A 20983-nucleotide genomic window follows, 5' to 3' on the forward strand; every position below is an offset into this window, starting at 1 on the left:
ATGTTGCATTCAGAACTATTCAGTTGTTTTTTGATGTAGACAGCAAAAGGGATTATAAAGTGCTTTGGTTTCATAAAACTTTGCATTTATAAAGTTTTTATTGCAACACACGATGAAGCTCAGTATTTAATACACCTGCTTATTTATTATGGTAAATATGCCAGAGTCTGCCATGTATTTATGGCTGAGCGTAAGTTGTTAATGCATGAATAGATCAGTGAGTGTAGTGTACTGATATATTTTGTACAATGTGACTTCGATATCATGTAATTGTGGAGCTCAGAATCTGCCTCATATATAGGTTCAGAGTGTGTTTTCTGCAGTGTTTCTCACGAGAGTTTGGTTAATTCATTGTGACATAACAGGAACAATAAAAATTTAACCTTTGTCCCAGAATAGGGTCTCTCTGCTGAGACCGTGGGGACAAAACAACCTACATCCCAGTTATATGTGTAGAAACAAGGAGACAGATGAAGAGACATGTCGACAAGCTCAACCTCATTTCTGTTATTGTGATGAATGCCCAGTGAAATTGCTTGGTCAATATTCATATTACTTTGATTGGATCACTAAGACAAGGCTACGTCTAATATTCAGTGACAAACTTTGACATTGCCATAATCACTTATTCAGATCTTCTTGAACACATTAACCTTTGCTCTCCTGATTGTTCTGTATGTTTCGAGGTGATTTAGATTTGTCTCTGACATTTAGACACATTGATAAGAACAGCTTTTGAATCATTTCAATTTATTTTACACTCTGTGTCATGTGTACCGGTAAATATGGTTTCTATGTCAACTCATACCAGAGCTATCTATTCCTGAGAGCGAAGATATACAATGTAGGGTGTTTCTGTCCTCCTCCTCACACTCTACACAAGGCGGTTTTATCACATTTTGTCTTTTTTAATTAAACGTATTACCATAACAGTTTTTATATACAACAAATCTATGTGTCTCCATTTGAAAATAATAGGTTGTGACTTATTTCTTTGTGCAATCTCTGATGCCTTGGTTGTTAAAAAATGGTCGACTTGATGAGATTGACACTGCATCATCACTGATGCAGTGTCAATTGTCGCCCTTTGATATGATCTGATCAGTACCTGCTTGCAACTTTTGCCATTTTTGGCCTGATCGGTTCAAGGTCCATTTGCCTTCAGCAGCAAAGATGTAAAATAGCACCTGAATCCACCACTTTAAGAAGATATGGGAGATTGTTCTGGACCAGCAGGGCTCCTTCACCCTCCACAGTTTCTGAGAACATGCACCAATGGGACATCTGTTCATTCATCTTCTGTACTGACTTATCCAGCTTCAATTTTTAAGTATAATTTCTACATTATTTCCAAGCTCATTTAATGATAAAATAATAATATGAAGTACACTGAAGCAGCTCAGAATTAATTTTCTTTCCACTGTAACTTCTTGAAGTCTGGATTGGCTGCCTCTTTCATGCTTTCTGTACCTGTGCCAGCTACTTCAGACATCAGCAGATGTCCACTCTCCATCATGAAGGGGCAGATCGACCCACTGGCGACAGCTTTCTGCCACTCCAAGCAGTTGGTGCCGGGAACAATGTGGTCGGTGCTCTGGAGGCCCCTGAGAGAGGAGTCAAGATGCTGTTGGGATAAACGCCTCTCTCCTCTCGGTGCTTGAACATGGAGGCGGGGCGTGAGGTCGCGACAAGGGTCAAAGGAGAGGGAGGCGTTGAGGCGGCTGCCATCCACATACAGTCCTGCTGGAGGCGCTATGGAGTCCAGACAGCCTCTCTGAGCCACTGCTGCAGCCACTATTGCAGCAAGTGGACTGCAGGGACCTCAGTTACCAAACCCCGGCTGGTGAGCCATGTAAGAGATCCCCAGGAGGGGGCCGAGAGGCCCGGCGGACCCAGCACCGGGAGGCCCATACCTTTCAGCCGTCATTCATCACACCTTTTCAGAGCTTCATATGAACTTGTCGTAAATAAATTGAGTAATAAACTTCTCGTTACAGGAGCCAGTTAAGCCTCACATACTGTTCAGCTCTGAATGGACCCATTGTGATATTTGATAGTAGTAAAGACACAAAAAATCTTACCCTGAAATTAAACAAAGCATTCAATCAGACTACACCAAAATATACAAAAATGTGAATGTCTTTTTTTTTTCTCCTACTTTTGAGGTTTGTTCCAAGTCAAATTATACCCAACAATATCGTTGAAATTGATATTAGACTTAATAGTGTGGATCAAATCAGCAGTGCTCAAAATCGCAGATTAGATTTATTTAGCTTGATCTAAAGCAGATAATAAATATGTTCCACCAGGGATCATCTAATTATTGATGGCAGTTGGGAATTTTTACCCAGTGTCAAAGCCAAATGAAGATATGCTCTATGTAGGGGTTACAATTATTCACACAAAAGAACCAAGGTGTCACTGTAAATAACAAGCGAAGTGATGCTTGGGACTAAAGTCAACAAATGTGTCATCTACCTGTGTCTATTTAACAGCTCCTGAATACATAATGAATTGGTATAAATACCTCAAGTCAGTTTTGAATACCTTTAACTTGAAACGGGTTTTTGTCATTGTTTCTTGTTTTCTCAGAGATTATTGAATGTTATAAGAGAGTGTGCAAATATTTTCTGACCTGGCTAAATCATATGCACAGTAGTGCAATCCTTTACATGTTTTGTAACTTTTAAAAAGTAGAAATTAATGACTGTTGGTCTTAATATTAGCTTGGTATACAAGAAAGAGTAAAAAGAAGATATTTAGTTGGAATGGGGCCAAAATATACCATATATGAAAACTTTGCAAGATTAAATCTCACTTTAAAATTGACGCGATATTATATTAACTTTGATATCTGAAAACTGAGTTTGACACTATTGTCAGAGTTTCACAGGGTTCATGCTCAATAGCTCCAAATATTTTAGTATCTGTCTGTCACGGCAGAATGTATAATATAGAATAATGTCCCCAATCTTAGACACCAGGGATAAAAATTGTTCTTCTGTTTTGTGCTCCAGGAGAGCCGCCTGACAGCACGATACTCTGAGATACACAATGTTCTGTAATTCTTTCCTCATTCAGTGTAGATGTCATGTCTATGCTGTCATCTGGGTTGAACATCTTTGAGAGTGCTGACATGATATTAATTAGTGCCTATGAGTTCATTTAGTTTTAACATCCTTGTGTGTGTATACATGCACTTAACGTATGTTCGCCCTCTTTAAACATTCATACCCCGTTAATTAAGCCTGCTAATCTTCCCCTGGCAGTAGCATCATGTACCTTGCTGATTGAATTAATTGTGAGAAGATGTTTCTAAAGTAAACGCTTAATTTAATTATGGTGGTATTTTATGCTTGGTTCGCTTCTGCGAGCCCAGAGAGAGATTGGCTTGATGTGTTTTAGCTATGCAGTGGTGTGATGATTTGTGTGCGTTGTGTGTGTGTGTGTGTGTGTGTGTGTGTGTGTGTGTGTGTGTGTGTGTGTGTGTGTGTGTGTGTGTGTGTGTGTGCCCTCACGCGTGTGCATGTGTTCACTGAGGCAGTCCCATCACTGATCACTCCTTTTTTTTCCTTTTTTTTTTGTCCCCAGCATCTGGCAGCCAACTGGAAACACATCCAGTCCTCCAAAAGGACCATTATCAACATCCCTTCATTAGGTAGCTTTCTCTCTACACAGTCACACACATCTGATCCAGCAGCAGTCATTCCCGGTCTCTGCTGCCCCAGTCTGTGGCCCTGGTGCCGGCACTCTGTCTCGTTCAAATGACTCTCTGCAGGAAAGCACTCACAGGATGATGACAGTCCCCATGCCAGGGAACTGAACAATTTAGTCTCAATCGCCATTTAATTTGCAGATTAAGCAAATGAAAAGCCATTATGCTGAATATTTACAAAAGGCACAAAGGTCTTATTTTATTGCCGCACAAAGACACTCATGCAACACACACAATAGAGGAAGGAGCCGCTGTGATTTTTGAGCTGAAGATGGAATGCAAGCTATGATCAGTTCTTGTTCTAATTTCACCACAGCGCTCACATTTAGACTGTAATCAGGCATGTGCATTGTAAATCATTGAACGATTGTCTAAAATTATTAAGCCTAATTACTAGCAGATGGAATGCTTTATTTGCACTTGGGGTGGCTACGGAGAGTGCTGTGTGAGCAAGGATAATTAGAAAGTTGAACCCCATTGTTGTTAATTAGCATGAATCCAATCATTTAATTACCTTGATTCAGCTGAGGATTCTCTCTCAGGCAGAAATCCAGACATACATAGAGTGAAATCCTGGCGGTATCACAGGATGTACTTCAATGATGGCTGGACATAGTGCAACAGGACACCCAGCACATGACATGCCATTATTGAGCTAAATTCCTCAATGGTTTGTAAAGAATGGACTTAAATCTATTTGTCATAAAAAAACAAAAAACATCTGAAATATGTAAATAACTACACGGAGAAAACAAAGTTTTTGTGAGAAGGTCTTGCCAGAAGCGTCAACACAATTTGGGATTTTTACACATGTTACACAGCACCAAAATAAGCAGACTGTGAGATAATAGAGGCCTCAGCTTATACACAGTACACTGCTGTGTTTGTTCTCGGGTGAATTAATCCCTTGTGAAGACTTTGCTCTGTAATTTGAGATGAAAATGTGGAGGTGATCTACGTATGTTCCCAGCATCTGGGCAACGACATCTTGCACTTTTACATCAGCCTCCTGAAGTGTGATGGAGCTGCAGATGGGACTGATATCAGGGCCACTCAATCCTCCCCCTGCACCAGACGCTTCATCATTCTCACACCCGAGGCTGCAGATTCCAGCCCGGTAAAGTTCATCATCTGCACAAATTCTCTCGCAAATTCAGACTTTGAGGCACCGAAACAGCAGCGCGCAGCCAATGTAGGACTTTAGACTTTAAAGCTCTTCTGATAATTACTGTACTTCAGAGGTGCCACATGCATTTGTACTTTTTAAATCTTCCTCTAGAGGGTACTAGAGGAGGTTGTTACTCCGCAGTCGTCCTTGGAGAGCCAAACAGTGCTTCTTACCACGTTTGAAACTAAACCTTTATGTTATTTTTCAGTAAACACAAGAGAACTATATTAAGCTATACTTAATTAAAATATATCTAATAGTCGCTGCTGTTCTGTAGCTGATTAAATTTCAACATAGTTGGTTTAATTAAGCGTTTACTCCACCTAACTGCTGCATTTTTAGAATTGTTTTGATTACCTTACTACAATAAAAACCAGAGTATTTTTCTATTGTCTTTTTATTTGTTCATCTTTCGAGTACTTCTGTGTGAGAATAAATGTGCACCATGACATGGTCTTTTTCATTTGTTTTTTATTGATTTTCCTGCTGTTTTGTTGTTAAACTGTGCCAGACGTGTTGCTGGGATGAATCACTGCTACCCATGGCTGGCAGCGCATTCTGCCAGTGACAGAAGGGATAATTCCATGTGGATCAAATAAATACAGATGTGAAGTAATTAGTTGTATTCCCAAGGAGCTCATTGGTAGCACACATTAAAGACGTGAAAGATAGGGGAGGCCTCCCACAGGCAGCTTTTATCAATTCAACCTGCTAGAATACAGGAGAGGTCAAAACCCTGCTGGCTATTTCAATAATAGATCTGTTGTGTGTACACAGTGATAAATCAGGTCAAGAAACAACCCTTGGAAGACACGCCGAGAACACTTCGCTCCAGCTTTTGTCGTTCTCTTTTCCTCCAGTCTCATAACATCTGCCTGTCAACTCTGCTGAAGTACAGTCCACACACCCCGAGGCGTATCAGAAACTTCATGGAGGGGAAGCAGGCCTACATTGTGATGTGGCTGACCCAGCAGAGGCTGATGAGTCGGTTGTTCTTATTCTTGGTCCAGAAGTCTGAAAGGAGGATGATCTTGTTGGTGTTCCACCTGATCTACTCACGAAACCAGGTCAGATGTTAATGATATGTACACATTCAGATCCCTTCACAGGGCTCTCTAATTCAGTGTTGTATATATTATAATGCTTTTAAATGTTTTTAATTATCTTTTTTTTTAGTTTTTAGTTTTTATTAAGCTTCATGAAACACTGGAGCTGAAAACATTGCTTTGTAGCACTGGTTTTTCAAGACAGACTGCTCATGGCACATCGCACGGTGATGTATGCCATCTCGGCTGTTATCAGTGGGCCCTGCAGGGATACCATCACCGTGGTGGAGTCTGGGAACACAGAGAGGATTCAGGTAAGGATGGGAAGGTTAAGTTGCCACCCCGTTAACATAAACTATTTGACCACACCCTATAGCCCATGTTCTCCACTTACTTTTATGCAATGTTTTATTGAATTTACTTGAATTTGGGGTTTGTATTTTTTTTTTTTTATTTGTTTCCCTTATTACCTCTTCCTAAATTGATGTTTTTACTATTATGTCTTGTTTTTATAGCTCGCTCCAGAGCACTGGTTTTGGAGAAGTGCCTTACAAATGAAGTTTATTGCTATTATTATTACACTCATACCAATGAGAAAGGAGCCATTTAAAGTTAACACGTGGCAACAACTAGATACTTAACAGATAACATTACACTAACAGCTAGATATTGGAATTGAGATTGTGTTCCTTTTTTCAGATGAGACAGCTCAAAAAAGGCTCAGATTCACAGATGAATAAAAGCTTAGGTCACAGCGGGGTGAGACAGATGCCACTGTGTAGCTGGAAGTCTCCGTTTATCAGTCACATTGTTGTTGCCTATAATACAGGATTGTAACCGTTGTCCCCAGAGTCTCAGAACATTAAATCAATAGATGAAACTCCTGTTCATCCAAACAGTCAGTCTCAGCACAAGGACCCTATAAGTTACTGTGTATCAGGTACAATAAGAGTGATGCCCTTAAAGTAATAATCAAATTCCGTTGTAAATAGCCTGATGAGCAGTTACATGTTTGTATATGTATATAAAGGAATTTGCATCAACTTTAACTTTCAATATTCTAAGTTTTCAGCAATATTCTATATTCAATATTTAATACAATATTCTAATAGTATGAATACAATTCTAATATATTTAATAGTCTCTTGCTGAGACAGATAATTCAAACTATTCTTACTGTAGCTCTGTTGAGCTTCAATCACAAAAATGAACTATCTTTGTTCATCCCCTTAAATATATGTCTATATAGGTACAATTCATTTAAAGCCAACACATGCAAATATGGTGTGGTATAATACTATCTTCTTCCTTTTTTTTAATACACTCTAATTCCATTGTGGACCTATTCAAAAGAAATAAAATGTACTTAATCATTGGTACACCATTCATTTACCACAGATGCAATCTGTACAGAGCTTCTGAGCCCCTGGCTCTTATTTCTCATATGCTTACAAAGTAGCCTTTGATTTTCTGTCATGTGTTAATTACCGTATTTTGCCATTTAACTGGGAGCTTTGTGTAAACTAATTACAGGCTAATGATTGTGGGCTTGAAGCACAACGATTTTACTTTTTATTCCATTCGAAAGAACAGCAGTCATCTCGAGCTTCTTATGGCTCACTCTGTTTTGTTCCTATTAGCTCGTTCTTTGATTCATAGTGTATGTGTGGTGCGGGGCTGTAATTGTTGTGGCTTCGGTGCTGTTAATTATGGCAGAGAGTGGCTGAGCCTCAGCCAAGGTCCATAATGGTGGCTGAGGCAGCACAGGAAAGTAAATGGGGTTTCTTTCACCAGCTGGGGTCCCATGGAGAGGGAAGAGTGCCGAGGCCCCCAGTGTAGGCCGACAGCCTCAGGGCTTCTGGGCCATATGGACACAACACTTCAACTGGCCTTTATTCTACACCTTGCTCTTTTAATCAAAGCAAAGCCCACATCCTGTGCTTCTCATTGCATGTTTTTTTTTTTTTGTAACAACATTGTTTCCCCCTAAAACTGTATAAGCCCATTGAATGTATTGCTCCGTCCTTGTGCGGTTTTACTAGTTTATAATGAAGAGATGCAATTTGGCTCTCTGTGTTAAAAAATACAGAACAATGTTGTTGATTAGACTCAACCATATGAATATTTTATATTAGTATATTGCCTTGTTATCTTCTCCTCTCAGCAGAAACCTCAGATGGATGTTTCAACTTAACAGCAATTTTTGTGTGATATAATTCTCATTAATGTCGCATTTTGCAGAAAAGCAGTAGACCTAATTGCATTGGCAATGACAGCTAATGATGAGGATGAATACTGAATATTTGCAAACATTTAAAGCCTTTGGATAACAGATGCTTGAAGCTTAGTCCACAAAATAGTTGTAATTTAATCAATTATTAATCAAATACAAATGATCAAATTACGCATTTTAATGATAATGTATAATTTACCAGTTCTACCCAAGATAATTGTTTACCAATAAATAACAAATAAGTGAATACGAGAGTGTATTATATTAAATCCGTGTCACTGTTTAGTGGAATGTCCCATGCCGTTAATAATCACTATAAAAGTAGCGAGGGTATTAGAGAGTGTAATTGGTCTCAGCCTACACAGAGAGCGTGCATATTCTTTGAATTATTGCTTGTTTTTAAAGGGCTCAGTATGAACAAGCCCGAAAAGACACCATGTTGCCTTTCCGAATAATGCCAACAATTGGATCTCTTCTCATTATGCAAAAGAACCTAAACCGAGGCATCATGCAGGAGAAGGAAGAGCGAATCACAGTGTAGTGTTGTCCGCCGAGGTTTAGGAAAACATGTGCTTCTCTAAACATTGTGAGGCCCACAGCTTCCAGCACAATGTTCCAGCCTGCAGAAAGCCCCCAGGCCTCTTTCAGCGTTTACACAGGGAGAGGTTAAAGACATGTAGATCTGCAACCATGCAATGCCTGAAGGGAGCCATACACACACTTAAGCGCTCACACAGCTTGCATACGGATCATTAGGCACAAGAGGGTAAAAATTACACCTAATAGCGTCAACAGATGGAGTATTTCTTTTTGTCATGCTGCGTACAAACAGATCTTGAGCAACACCTTATTTAGGTTAAGTTTGTCAACGAAATGGGTCATTTGATAATCACTACCACTGAAGAGGTAGAGGGACATTTTATACAGATGTTTTCTGTCTAAATATTGTTCAGTCTGTGCTTGCATGGAAGAGTTTAAATATCTAATGTTCAGGCTTAAAATAATTAACCTGAATTCAAAGGCTTTTCTGCGGTTTTCTTTCATTTGAGTGCAGGTCAGAAATATTTCTCGGCAGTGTTTATATACTAGAAATGTCATTGTACACATTCAATTAAAGATGGCATATCATGAAAAATAGAACAAAATGTGCCATTTAATACTTCACAGAAGATTTAGAGTGACAGTGTTACACAGAACAAATATTCATGCAAAGTATAACACTCGGCGAATAATGTCCTCTTTTTCCCAGAGACTTACTGCTGCTTCCTGGTTGTCCGCTACATAACAGAGAGATGAAATAGCAATCAAAGAGGCGACGCAACATCTATTTTATTTATGACCAGATTGCTTGGCTTTATGCGGACACCAAGCAAAGGCTGAATCCTATCACGGGGTACTGTACGCAGTTTAAATCCAAATAATTTATTGCAAAATACTTTTCTTTCTGTTCTTGCTGTCCTGCTGTTTCTGTGAACTGCATAAGCAAAGTCCTGGGGTGAGACCGCTCTTCCGTTGAGAATGACAACCGTTCCCTTACACTTTTTGCCGCACCATTGTGTGCTTTATGGTTTGTATAGGGGGAATCACTGTGTAGCATTTGACCTCGCCTCTTACAGTACTTGAATATGATGATGGCTCTTACATGACTGGAATATCAACAGCATAATCTCTGGTCCCGTCTCCAGCGAAGCCAGACAGCGCGTAGTCAAAACAAGGTAACGCTCGGGATATTTTTGAAGAAAAGAACAAAGGCTTCATTTCCATTCACATTATCGTCATCTCATATTTTGTTCTGTGTGGTGAAATTAAATTCATGCCTAATGGTGAAACACACACATTCATATAGGTCTGTATTTAAAAGAAGCACACTTCCCACAGACAAGACAACTGGCCATTTCTTGTAAGTTGCAAGTTGTAGTGGTGTGATAAAGGGATATTAAAGAGTCGAACGGGGGCACAGGTTTGCATTTAAATATATCACTATATCAAACTATTGTAAGAGGAAAGATTGTACTTGAGTTGCCAAACTGTTTAAGAGACACCTAAAACAAAAGTTCGAAATTAACAGCGTAATTAAGTGGTGAAGCCATTATAGCGTCTCCTACTTACAGAAACAAGAGCGATATCGATCCCAGTCAAGCCCTGATTGATCCCCAGATAGATGGGGTTAGCTTAGGTATTCATCAGCTGCCCAGTGGAGAGAGTTGTTATTGAGGGCAGGTGGTTCGAGGCTGTGAGTTAAAGCCATTAGACTCCTGAGGCCTTCTGATAATAGGCTGTCACTCACAGATAGACCCTGTCGCAGTATCCATCAGACACTCACACAGAAATTGAAGCAGCCACCAAAGGTCCCAAGGATAACAAGTAGTCACTGGAGTTGTCGGGATAACACAGTGTTACCAATAACGTGGTCGACACCTACAAAGCTGTGTTAAAAGGACAACAAGGAATAACACAGAATATTTTACATTGAATTGCTAGAAGGAAAAAAAAAAATTCCTAATGTCCCTAGATCTATTTCGGACTTCTTTTCAGTGAATGACTAATGCCAGATATTTAGATGAGATCCCCGGATGGCTCGTCCATTATGCCCAGACCGCTAAAGCTTCTCATATCACAATTGGCCTGCTTCCTGAACACCTTCCTCAGGCAAGGTCGCATAACTATTGTAATGTGCTGAATGCTTTTCACTTGCAAATACAGCTGTATAGAATTAGCATTTTCCTGTGTCCTTCCTCGTTTGAGCTGACAAATTAAATAATTTTCACGTCACCTTTAGTGGTTCTTACACAGCATCCAGAAGAGTTCAGGTGCTGTTTTGTAGGTAGCCTTTTGTTGGGTATTGTAGCCATTTTTCTGCTCTCGCTCTGTCCAGGTGGCTTATACTGATCCAGACCTTGTTACCTTGTCTGACAGTGGATCTGCTGCCGGAGCCTTGGGGTGACCCCACTGTCCTCTGGAGACCGGCCCCATGGCTGTAAACTATGTGCTCCGATCTTCACCAGACCCCACCCATGTGAACAGGTCTGTTCAGGCCTCAATTTCGCCATATTGGTAGGAAAGATCCAATTTTTCAGCTGGATCAGGGATCCATATCATCGGGAGAGGTGCCTCTCATACTGCTCCCCTGGGATCTGGAACACAGCAAAGGCAAACTGTGGGCAAAGGGACGAAATGTGTCACAAGGCCATCTAATAAACTGCCAGGTCTTATTGTGTCGATACACTGATTCCTCCATTTAAGGTTTGCCCTTTAACCTTACACTTCAGAGAAATTCAGAGGTACCTATCTTTCAAATGGTCACTCTAAAGTGATTTGGCAGCTTCTCGGGATAACCTGTCAGTGTTTAACCCCAACCCGGTTACCTGCAGTCGTCTGCTGAAATGTATGTTATTAGAGCGAGACTGGATCTCGTTTGTCAGGATTTAGTTTTTTCTGAAAGCTTCTTGATTTATGATATTTGAAATGGACTGGTTTATTATGGTTTAACCTTTGCTCCTAACATGTGGCCACATTGACTGCCTATTGATCCAGAGCTGTAAAAATCAAATGCTTTGTTTATAATATGGGCTATAAAACTCCAAACCTTCAGAATGGTGGCGTGAAGCTCGACACCTATTTTACATGTTTGCCAAAGCGTAAGAAAGAAAAATAAAAAGAGAAGAAAAAAAATCTGCAAAAGGACATTTTGTAGCACATTATATTTTAGTGCAATTGTCTCAAGCCTTCTTTATATTTTTAAAAGCTTTATTTATATTTTACTTCACAATATAACTTCATATTTAAGGAATAATTTTCAGTAGACACTAAGCAAGGCCACATTTGCCACTAGAGGGTAGCATCCTTTGGATTAGATGATAATGCACAGAAGAGGCAAAACAATGCAGTGAATATTCAAATCAGAGTCATATGCAGGTGTTTATTTTTTTCATTGTTGTTGTTGTTGTTCTAAAGTGAATTTGTATTCAGCTGTATTTTAAGATTGAAGACAGAAATATTCTCATACCACTTTTTCCATTTTAATTTATTTTTCAATTTAGTGCAAAAACACCTTGCAGAATTACTATTACTGTTTTATATTTTGTGACTTTGACACTCAACCTGAATTGACATTTTAGTGACAAAATTGTGACATTCCTATGAAAAAATGTGTTATATTCCAAATGCAACCAAGACGTTGCCGGCCTTTTCCAACTGTCAAGAATGAAATAATGACGGCTTTAAAATTAATTTTCATCTTCAGTGTTGACCCCATATTGAAAGGGATTCACTGACAGCATAATTAAGAACAGACTATATAACAGCGCATGCTTCAATGGAAGCAGGAACGTTAATGACAGATTCTTAACCATCTCACACGCACACAAAGCTGAGACAGAGGAGAGCCACATGGGCAAACCTGTCTGGATTTAAACATCAATTTAGATTCAAACCTGTTGCTAAAAGCTGCCTACTTTATTTGATGGGAAGAAGTGGGTCACATATGTTTGCCCTTGCAGTCTTTCCTCACATTGTGGAACGCTGGGGCCCCAGCTGCAGCATCAGGGATTTTAATGAAAATGCAAGGCAATAGAAAACAGGTACAACCCAGGCTTACATTTCCCACGGCTTTGTTAAGAGCGACAATGGGACATGGGAGTATGAGTTTTAGTGAGTTGAGTGAATGGCTCGACTGTGTGTGTCCATCGCTCAGGTCCAGGAATCAGCCTGATACATAGACACTCGGTGGTGGCTTCTATACCACCCACAGTAAAGGTGAAAGGTTGCAGCACATCCTGCTGAACTGTTGCCGAATATGAATATATACAGCTTTTGTTGTGCGCAAATTGTCACACTTAATCCATATTTTAACAATTTTTTAAAATTTGTTCGAGTTTGTATGTAAAATACCTCTTGGTGGAGATCATTTTGATTTATTGAAGAAAACGTGTTTCAGATAACATGGAATTGCTTATTTTTAATACATGACTTCTACCTTTGAAATAAAACCAGATAATTATTTGTTTATTGGGTATGTTGTGATTTAATATTTCTGATATTGAAGCTCAGGAATATGATTTTTTCTTTAACTTGACAATCTGTATTCAGAAGCTACTATTTGACTCTTGCCTGAAAAATTTTACAATTATCATAGCTAATGGTTTATTTGGGTTTTTTTTTTTTACACAATGATCCAGTTTCAGCTTCTTACATATGGAGAATGCCTTTATCCTTGATCAGAAACCGAATGCTATTGCCATTGCATACGCTACAAAGAGACTATTTCAAATGTTAAAAAAAAAGAAATAGACCAATGAAATATAAAATATTCCACAAACACAAAAAACAATATTAAAATGAATTATGTAATTGTCCAAGGAGAAACAACTTTAACTGAACAAAACTAAAACGGTGGCATAGACATTTGAAGGGGTGATTTTGGAAACATATATGTCTGTTTTTAAACCTTTCCTAGGAAATTATGTTTGAGACACACTGATTTGCCAGTGCTGGAAATAATTGTTTATGGCACCCTCAGTGTGAGCTCCATGTTTCACATCATATTTAAATCTGTATAAAACAATGTGAAGCTTTATTATTACCGTGGACGGTCAGATGTCGATGTGCTTGCGGAGATAAAGTACAGAGGTTAAACAGACTGCGGGGTTCAGACAGGCTGCAATTTGCATTCAGTGGCAGCAGCGTTTACTTTGACAAATAGGAACAGCTAAAGGAGGCAGCCGACTGCCACTTAGTTATTAACAACTCCTTCACTGGTGATTTATTTGCCACTTTTGAAGAAAGGGCATAGCTATTAGGTTATTATTGGGAAAATTAGCCCTATTTAAGCAGAAGGCTACAACCATACCTGACCCCTTAATATACTTATAATGATGCCATTTACTATACATATCTGAACTTTACTTCTCAGTAGACCGGAGGCAAACCAACTAGCCCTGGGCAAACTGAATCTGAGTTCACAGGGAAGGATCTACTTTGTGCATGTGTCACTATAGAAGTGAATTACCTAAATCTGTCAAACACACACACCATTAACTGTGTTTTCCTCTCCTGCCTCTCAACATGGATAACACTGTAAAGACTAAAAGGTACTGACCCCTTCGTTTTCTAAGGATTGCCGGGTGAAAGAGTTTGATGCTCCGTTTTTTTTGTGATTAAACTGGAAATATTAAGTTTATAGTGCCTCTCTTTCTGTGCTGTGACACAGAGTTCAGGAAGCCTTGCATGCAGGTGTGTGCTGTTGATCTGGACATAACATGCAATGACCAGCTGGCCGTGACCCAGATGCTTCTGATGATAACATGAATAACACTAAATTGCCACACAGGCAGTTTAATAGCGCTCATACCATCAGAAATAAAAGCTGTAAGCACCAGATTCAAGTCAAAGTGGCATTCAGATTTGTTTACAATTGTGACATTGTTGTTTTTCTCTCGAACATCTGAAAAAGCCTGATTTTAAATGCCTCAATTTAGCTTGAATAGTCTTTTTTGTTTGTTTTTGTCTGCAACAAGAAAAAAAAAAAAAAACTTGTGTGTTGCATTCCTGAGACTTTCGAGGGTATTTGTACCACTACAGTAATCACAAAGATAGATCAACATTTTGGTCTTCATTATTGTTAAATACAACTAATACTGTAATTACGCACTGAGCTCAATTGGTGTTTAGGTGCTGAATTCATTATCATTTTGATAGATGAGCCTAAATAATCAACACATTAATAATTCATACCATTTTCATTATGCATGTGTATGCATGCCTGAACACCTCATCAACCTGGTGCCAGACCTTAAACAAAAAGCTTTCTTTCCTTTTTTAAATTTTTTTTATTTGCAGCATTTCTGAGTTTATGCTTGTTACTCTGCGACTTGTATTATTTCATCAAACATTTATTTAGTTGCTGGCCTGGTGTTTTAGTACAGCCGTCGAGCCGCTGCAGGAGTTAATGGTTTTAACAGTGGTCATCATTGGGGACATGCATATTACAAACACAATTAAATCCCTGCTGGACACTTTAATTGTTGTGTGAGGGTCCAGTGCTTGACAAGTGCAAACACGCAGCCGTCACAGCGAGTTATGCGCTATCTCCTGAGCTCGCAGGGGCTTAGGCCTGCTCTGGTAGTCTCCCAAAGGTGGCTGAGAAGCAGGACAATTTTTATCCTCCTGAGCCCCACCACTTTTAAGTAATCAACCTCTCCAGTGCTACTTATGACACCCACAAGCTCAGCATCCGTCTATTATGGTGATATGTATAGTGCCGTGAGTGGTTCTTTTGTGCATTCAGTCGCGCTTTGGCCTCACAATGGGCGCAAAACAAAAAATGTTCCGTCCTCACACCGTGGTTTGTTTGAGTGGTGTCGTACAATTAAGCTCATCTTGTGTTTGGCATGTCTTCTAAACATTAATTGTTCCTCCCAGCAGTTAATTAAGAAAGGCCCAACAGTTTACCACATGTGCCCCATCCCCATCATGTTCACTAATCACACACACACACACACACACACACACACACACACACACACACACACACACACACACACACACACACACACACACACACACACACACACACACACACACACACACACACACACACACACACACACACACACACACACACACACGCACTCTGCAGTGACCCTCAGGACATGCACGGGACTCCGCCATCTCTGCTCTACACAGATTTTCCACAATCCACAACCTATTACACTCATATCCAAACTATATGACGACATATATATATTTTTTTAGGTTTTGATGAATTCTTGCAAACATGCATCACTTATGTTCTTCCTCCTGTTGGTCCTTGTTATGCAGTTACAGGAAGCCACTTGATTAAGTCTAACCTCTCCAAGGTCATATGATTCAACATAGCGAGAAAGCATAACACATCTGTTTGCTTTTCTACTTTCTTTTACGCCATTCATTTCAAAACTTCACACATGATAGATTTTTAAGGCAAGGCCACACATTTTACACAGAAGTGTTCACAATATTTAGCATTTTATTTTTATGTCAATTGGGGTTAAAAGACACATAAAACTGGCTGTGAGAAGGCCAAAATAGTCTTTACCAGACTTCTGTAACCTGCTTCTCACACTGCTTGAGGCACTGAGATTAAGGTTGCACGTTAGATATACAACAGCTGTTGAAGGGTAGTGCTAAATTGGGATTGGATGCTCACTAAATCTACATGGAGCTCTAATTTTAATCGTGTGTTTGTAACCTCTATTTCAGAGGAAACAAAGCATTGCCTTTTCCCTTTATGACTGTAATAAACAGTGCAGTGTTGGAATGATGGAAGCAACTTTATGATAGGTTTAAGATGTACCAACACTTTGGTGTGACCTTGTTTTCCCATAAGTGGTCCATAAATTTGATCTCATTTTGTAAGTCATAAGCATACTAGAAAGTTTCTATTCAACAGAGCAATTTCATAAATTGTAATAAATTACAAGTAAAACAAAACTCTCACTAAAATGTAATCATGTCTTCCTAAAAATTATTATTAGGTATTGTTCACAGCTATTAATAATAAGGTATTATTAAAATTGCTAAAATAAATTTCTTTTTAGCATTTGAAAACAGGTATTCGATTGAATGTGCGTGGATCAGACAAATATACACATTTTCCAGAATGAAGATTGTAAAAACTACAATATGACATTTGGTTTTTGTGAACAAATGTACACAAAAAGCAAGAATGTTTAGGAAATTGTCACCTGTAAATCACATTCACTATGGAATCATATTTTTAGATGAAGTGGATTACAGGTAATAAATTGTTCCAGTGTATGGCTAAAACTTGTAAGAGTGCAGGTACTCAAAAACGCTGGTTACAATATTGTGACTACTTCCACCCCTGATAATCAATACCTCCAATGTACCATCACAGTGCAACATGGAAGAAGCAGCTTATCATAAAAGACATTTCTTCCTTATATGTCTACCTGCGTTTTTTGATTTTCTGGATGAAGTTTGTAACTGTAATACAACATTGTTTAAAAAAAAACTTTTGGTATAGGTTATTTAGCTTGATTTTTATTCAGTGCTCATTTCCAATGGAACAACTTTGGCACACGTACAGTCCTCTTACATTTCTCAGTTCGACAAACAAGCACATGGAAAGACAATTTGGTGGGTGGAAAACTTCACGAGAAGGAGAATGAAACCAATTTCTTTTAGAGGATTAGGATGCCACCTCTGGCTTCGTAAATGTTCCAAACTCTAAAAGTTGTTAAGCAGAGGGTTATTTCACATATTTATCACACAAATCCTTTCGCTTTCACAGCGCTGTAATAGTTAAATCAAGCTGTGCTCATCCCCCTGAAGACAGAAGATGTTGTCTGCTGAAAGTTTCATTTAACCACCACCATCAGATGAACAAGGTGATTGTTTCTTAGCTGGCAACATGGGGATCATTAGTAAACTCGTTTGTTTGGGGTGTCGTTAATAGAGCAGTCTTGGTGGATCTCTGGGGAGCTCTTGTGACCTTTGCTCGAATTCTGTCAGTCATTCATCAGGAAATATCATCCTGTGAAATCCAAGGAGAAAACCAATTTCAAGGTATCATGTTAACGAGTTAACGATCTCTCCTCATTTGTGTTGTCAAACTTGCATAATTTCAGTGAAGCTGTTTTTAGCTGCAATGTTTTTGCTGAAGAAAGTTGAATTTACTCATAGTCTAAAATCAGAGTGCTTGTTTAAATGAATTTGGTGGGGAAAAAACACAGAATATACTAGTGAACAATGAAGAGTGTATTTCTACAAGTGGTTCACCTTTGAAATTACAACAAAATTGTCTTTTTATTTCACGAACTGGTACACTGGTATCAGTTACAGATCTTTATGGAATTAATTTACAGATCATACATTTAGACTTTCAATTGATTGAAACAATTATGGTAGATGACTAATCACCCTGATAAAAAAATAAAATAATATATATATATATAAAACACAAGTCAGATCATTTGGTGATACATTGCATTTTGTGGCTTGTAAATAGTGTTTAATCCGGTTGAATAAAAGTTTGCCTTTTTTCTATGGATTGACTGGTGATGTGCGCAACACATTGTGTATGAATGCTGCGGTAGCCTTGTGTGTGGATTTCGAGGAAGCATGAGTCGCAGTCAGGCTGCCGTTGTTCCTGAAGAGAAGCGGAACCATTTGTAGGTGCTGCGTTTCCAGCCGGATGACTGATGCCGGAGTACCAGGTCAGAGCAATGACTTAAGTGTAGAAAAGCTGCACATTTCTCTTCGATGTGTGTGCATTTAACCTTTATATCCCGTCAAACAGATCTGTGGAACAGAATATCTCGAGCGGGTTTTTTTGTGTTTTTTCTTCCATAAAGCGGAACTGATAAGAACAAATCGGAGCTCCGTGTGAATAATCCGCATCTCATGGAAACGATACGATAAGGAGCGCGTGTGTATCTGCCTTCAGCAGGCATGAAGAGGTTTTTTATGAAGCTACACGGCCTCTTTTTAAAGATCGCCCTGTTTCCGAGCTCTTTGGGTAGGAAAGGTGTTCGTCCTGCAGCCTCGGAGGTGTTGACCTGCCACCTGCTGCAGAGGAATCTGCCCCCCTGGACTTCATACGTTGTCCACTACAGCTCCGTCCTCAATGATCAGTTTGGACGGTCCAACTTTAACTGGAGGGTCCAGGACTCCAACTACCACATCCTGAGGACTGGCTGCTTCCCATTCATAAAGTACCACTGCACCAAAGCACCTCCACAGAACCTGCACTTTGAAGACAACTTCTTTACCATGTTGAAAGTTATCAATCTGGGTCAGTATTAGTCATTTTGTCCCTCATTTTTGTAAGATACAGACAATTATAATCATGTAAAAAAAAGCCATTGGGAGCATTTTCTAAAATTCCCACCTTCAGAGCTGTTTCCAGAAAGATGCATTTTCACTGGCTCTGAGCAAAGTTGTGTAAACGTACCCTCAAAACGCAACGTTTTCACTTGAATACCTTGTCGTGTAAATGGGCCAAAATGGAGAAAACGTTAAAGTCCTCTACTACAGTGCAAAGTTCTTTTGTATTATTTTCTCCATACATGTCAATAATGAAAAATACTGGCATAGCTTCTTGTGAAAAATGCAAAAAATGTGGTTGTTTTTGTGTTGACAGAAGATTTTCAGTGTATAAAATCGTGTCAAAGACCAAATCATGAACTGAATTTTGTATAAGAGAAATAAATACCAAATAAAAGATGTTCTTTTTTTTAAAGGTGAGACCGATTGTCAAATGTGCAAAACAATCAGCTATGCAAGTCCACCCAAAAAGAATCACACAATTTACAGTCAAAAAATAGATGCTCAGTTGTTTCAAGGTTTTTGCCACAGAAAGTACAACAGGTGTAATCAAAGTTCGATTGAAATCTCAAAAATTCAGCAGAAGGATTTATATCACAAGTGTTTTAAAGTGAAGTTCCTTCACTTTTTAGACCATGGGCAAACTTTCTTGTCAAGAGTGAGAGATGAAATGGTTTTACATTAGTGTGAAGTTAATTGTAAGACAAGATATTAAGACTGAGGGATTGCGTTTTATAACTGTATTGGATTGTCTGATGCAGACACAACATATTGTGTCTCTTTTTTTGCAGGCATCCCTTGTTTGGCCTATGGTATTGGTTGCTGGATGGTTGTGGGAGCCGAAGAAACCGTACAGACAAGTTGTGGACCCGTCACAGTCTATTTTGCTTACAAAGAAGACGAGGGTGCACAGTTCTAAGAAATGTAAAATTAAAAAAACGTAATTTAAATATGAACTGAAGAGAGTTTTGTCCCACTGATGTGCTGTCTCTCTTGTCACCCCACCCACGCTGTTGTGTGACTGTACAGGTTGATTTATCTTTAATTATTCAAGATTTGAAGTTGCACAGGAGGAGTCAGTTATGCATGTTATTACAGTGAAACACAATACTTAGTGTTTATTCGGAGAGCTAACTTCCCATTAAACTTTAATGGGAAGCTTAGGATTTCTCAAAGAATAGAGTGATTGTCACAATGACCTTTCTTATAGGCTGCTGTAAATGAGAGCTTGCCCATTCAGTTTACTGTGAAAACGGAGGTAACACAATACAAAAAATTGACTTGATGACAAAGGTTTTTCTTGTCTCCTTGTGCTTGACCCCGTGTTTAGTATGACCACCGAAGACGATTCAGATACAGGTTTTTTCTGCATTGCTTAAGTTTATACATCAGTTCTTGATCAATTTAACACCGTCGCTCCATTTTTTTTGGTAAACCAAGGCAGGAATCTAAATAACCCCAGCTCATTTATTTAAGGTTAAATTAGTGGTCACCCTCCACATAACAGATAGTCAATAGTGTTAGAGAAAAACCAGTGACGAGACAGTGCTGATAAAATAGGTTTTAATTACCAAAGTGTGGTCTTTGTAGAGAGACATTTACATCCTTTCCTTCAGGCCTCCTCTGGCCTTTGATTTCTGGTAATGTGCTTTGTTGAAGGGGTGCGCTTACCTCTGCTGCACACTTCTGCTCTTTTGGAGAGGCAGGTTGACAAACTGCCATATTGATTTCTCCCCTTAGCATCGCTTGCTAATGGCATTTATCAGCAACCTCAATTTTCAGGTCTTGGCCTCTTCATTTTTAGCAACAATGAATCTGAACGAATCATTTCTTGTTGTACACGGGGATCAATTCACCTTTTGACCTCCTTTGCACTTGAAGGCTACATTAATCCCCTTGACATGCCGTTCCAAATGGGAGGGGTCTTATCAGATGTCAAATGTAAAACGAGCTCATCTACAAGACAATTACACACCAATTATGTTGCCACCATA

General features: G+C 39.1%; 2 protein-coding genes across 2 annotated transcripts; both read left to right on the forward strand.

The window, feature by feature from the left end:
- Positions 1-1663: 1663 nt before the first annotated feature.
- Positions 1664-15008, forward strand: iqch (IQ motif containing H; the record flags this gene model as incomplete). The annotated part of the gene is given in 14 exon segments (XM_080504747.1): positions 1664-1852; positions 3592-3658; positions 4651-4832; positions 5744-5950; positions 6186-6243; positions 8171-8177; positions 10715-10771; positions 10773-10835; positions 11038-11097; positions 11099-11186; positions 11240-11312; positions 14371-14465; positions 14469-14528; positions 15000-15008. Coding segments are annotated over 14 exon segments (1215 nt in total).
- Positions 15009-18380: 3372 nt separating this feature from the next.
- Positions 18381-19945, forward strand: cUnh15orf61 (chromosome Un C15orf61 homolog). The gene is made up of 2 exons (XM_080505115.1): positions 18381-18957; positions 19781-19945. Exons 1-2 carry the CDS (start codon positions 18615-18617, stop codon positions 19906-19908), a joined length of 471 nt encoding a protein of 156 aa, XP_080361241.1. The 5' UTR covers positions 18381-18614; the 3' UTR covers positions 19909-19945.
- Positions 19946-20983: the final 1038 nt, after the last annotated feature.

Source organism: Blennius ocellaris (genome assembly GCF_963422515.1).
Source record: "Blennius ocellaris genome assembly, chromosome: 11".
In the NCBI taxonomy this organism is placed as follows: domain Eukaryota; kingdom Metazoa; phylum Chordata; class Actinopteri; order Blenniiformes; family Blenniidae; genus Blennius; species Blennius ocellaris.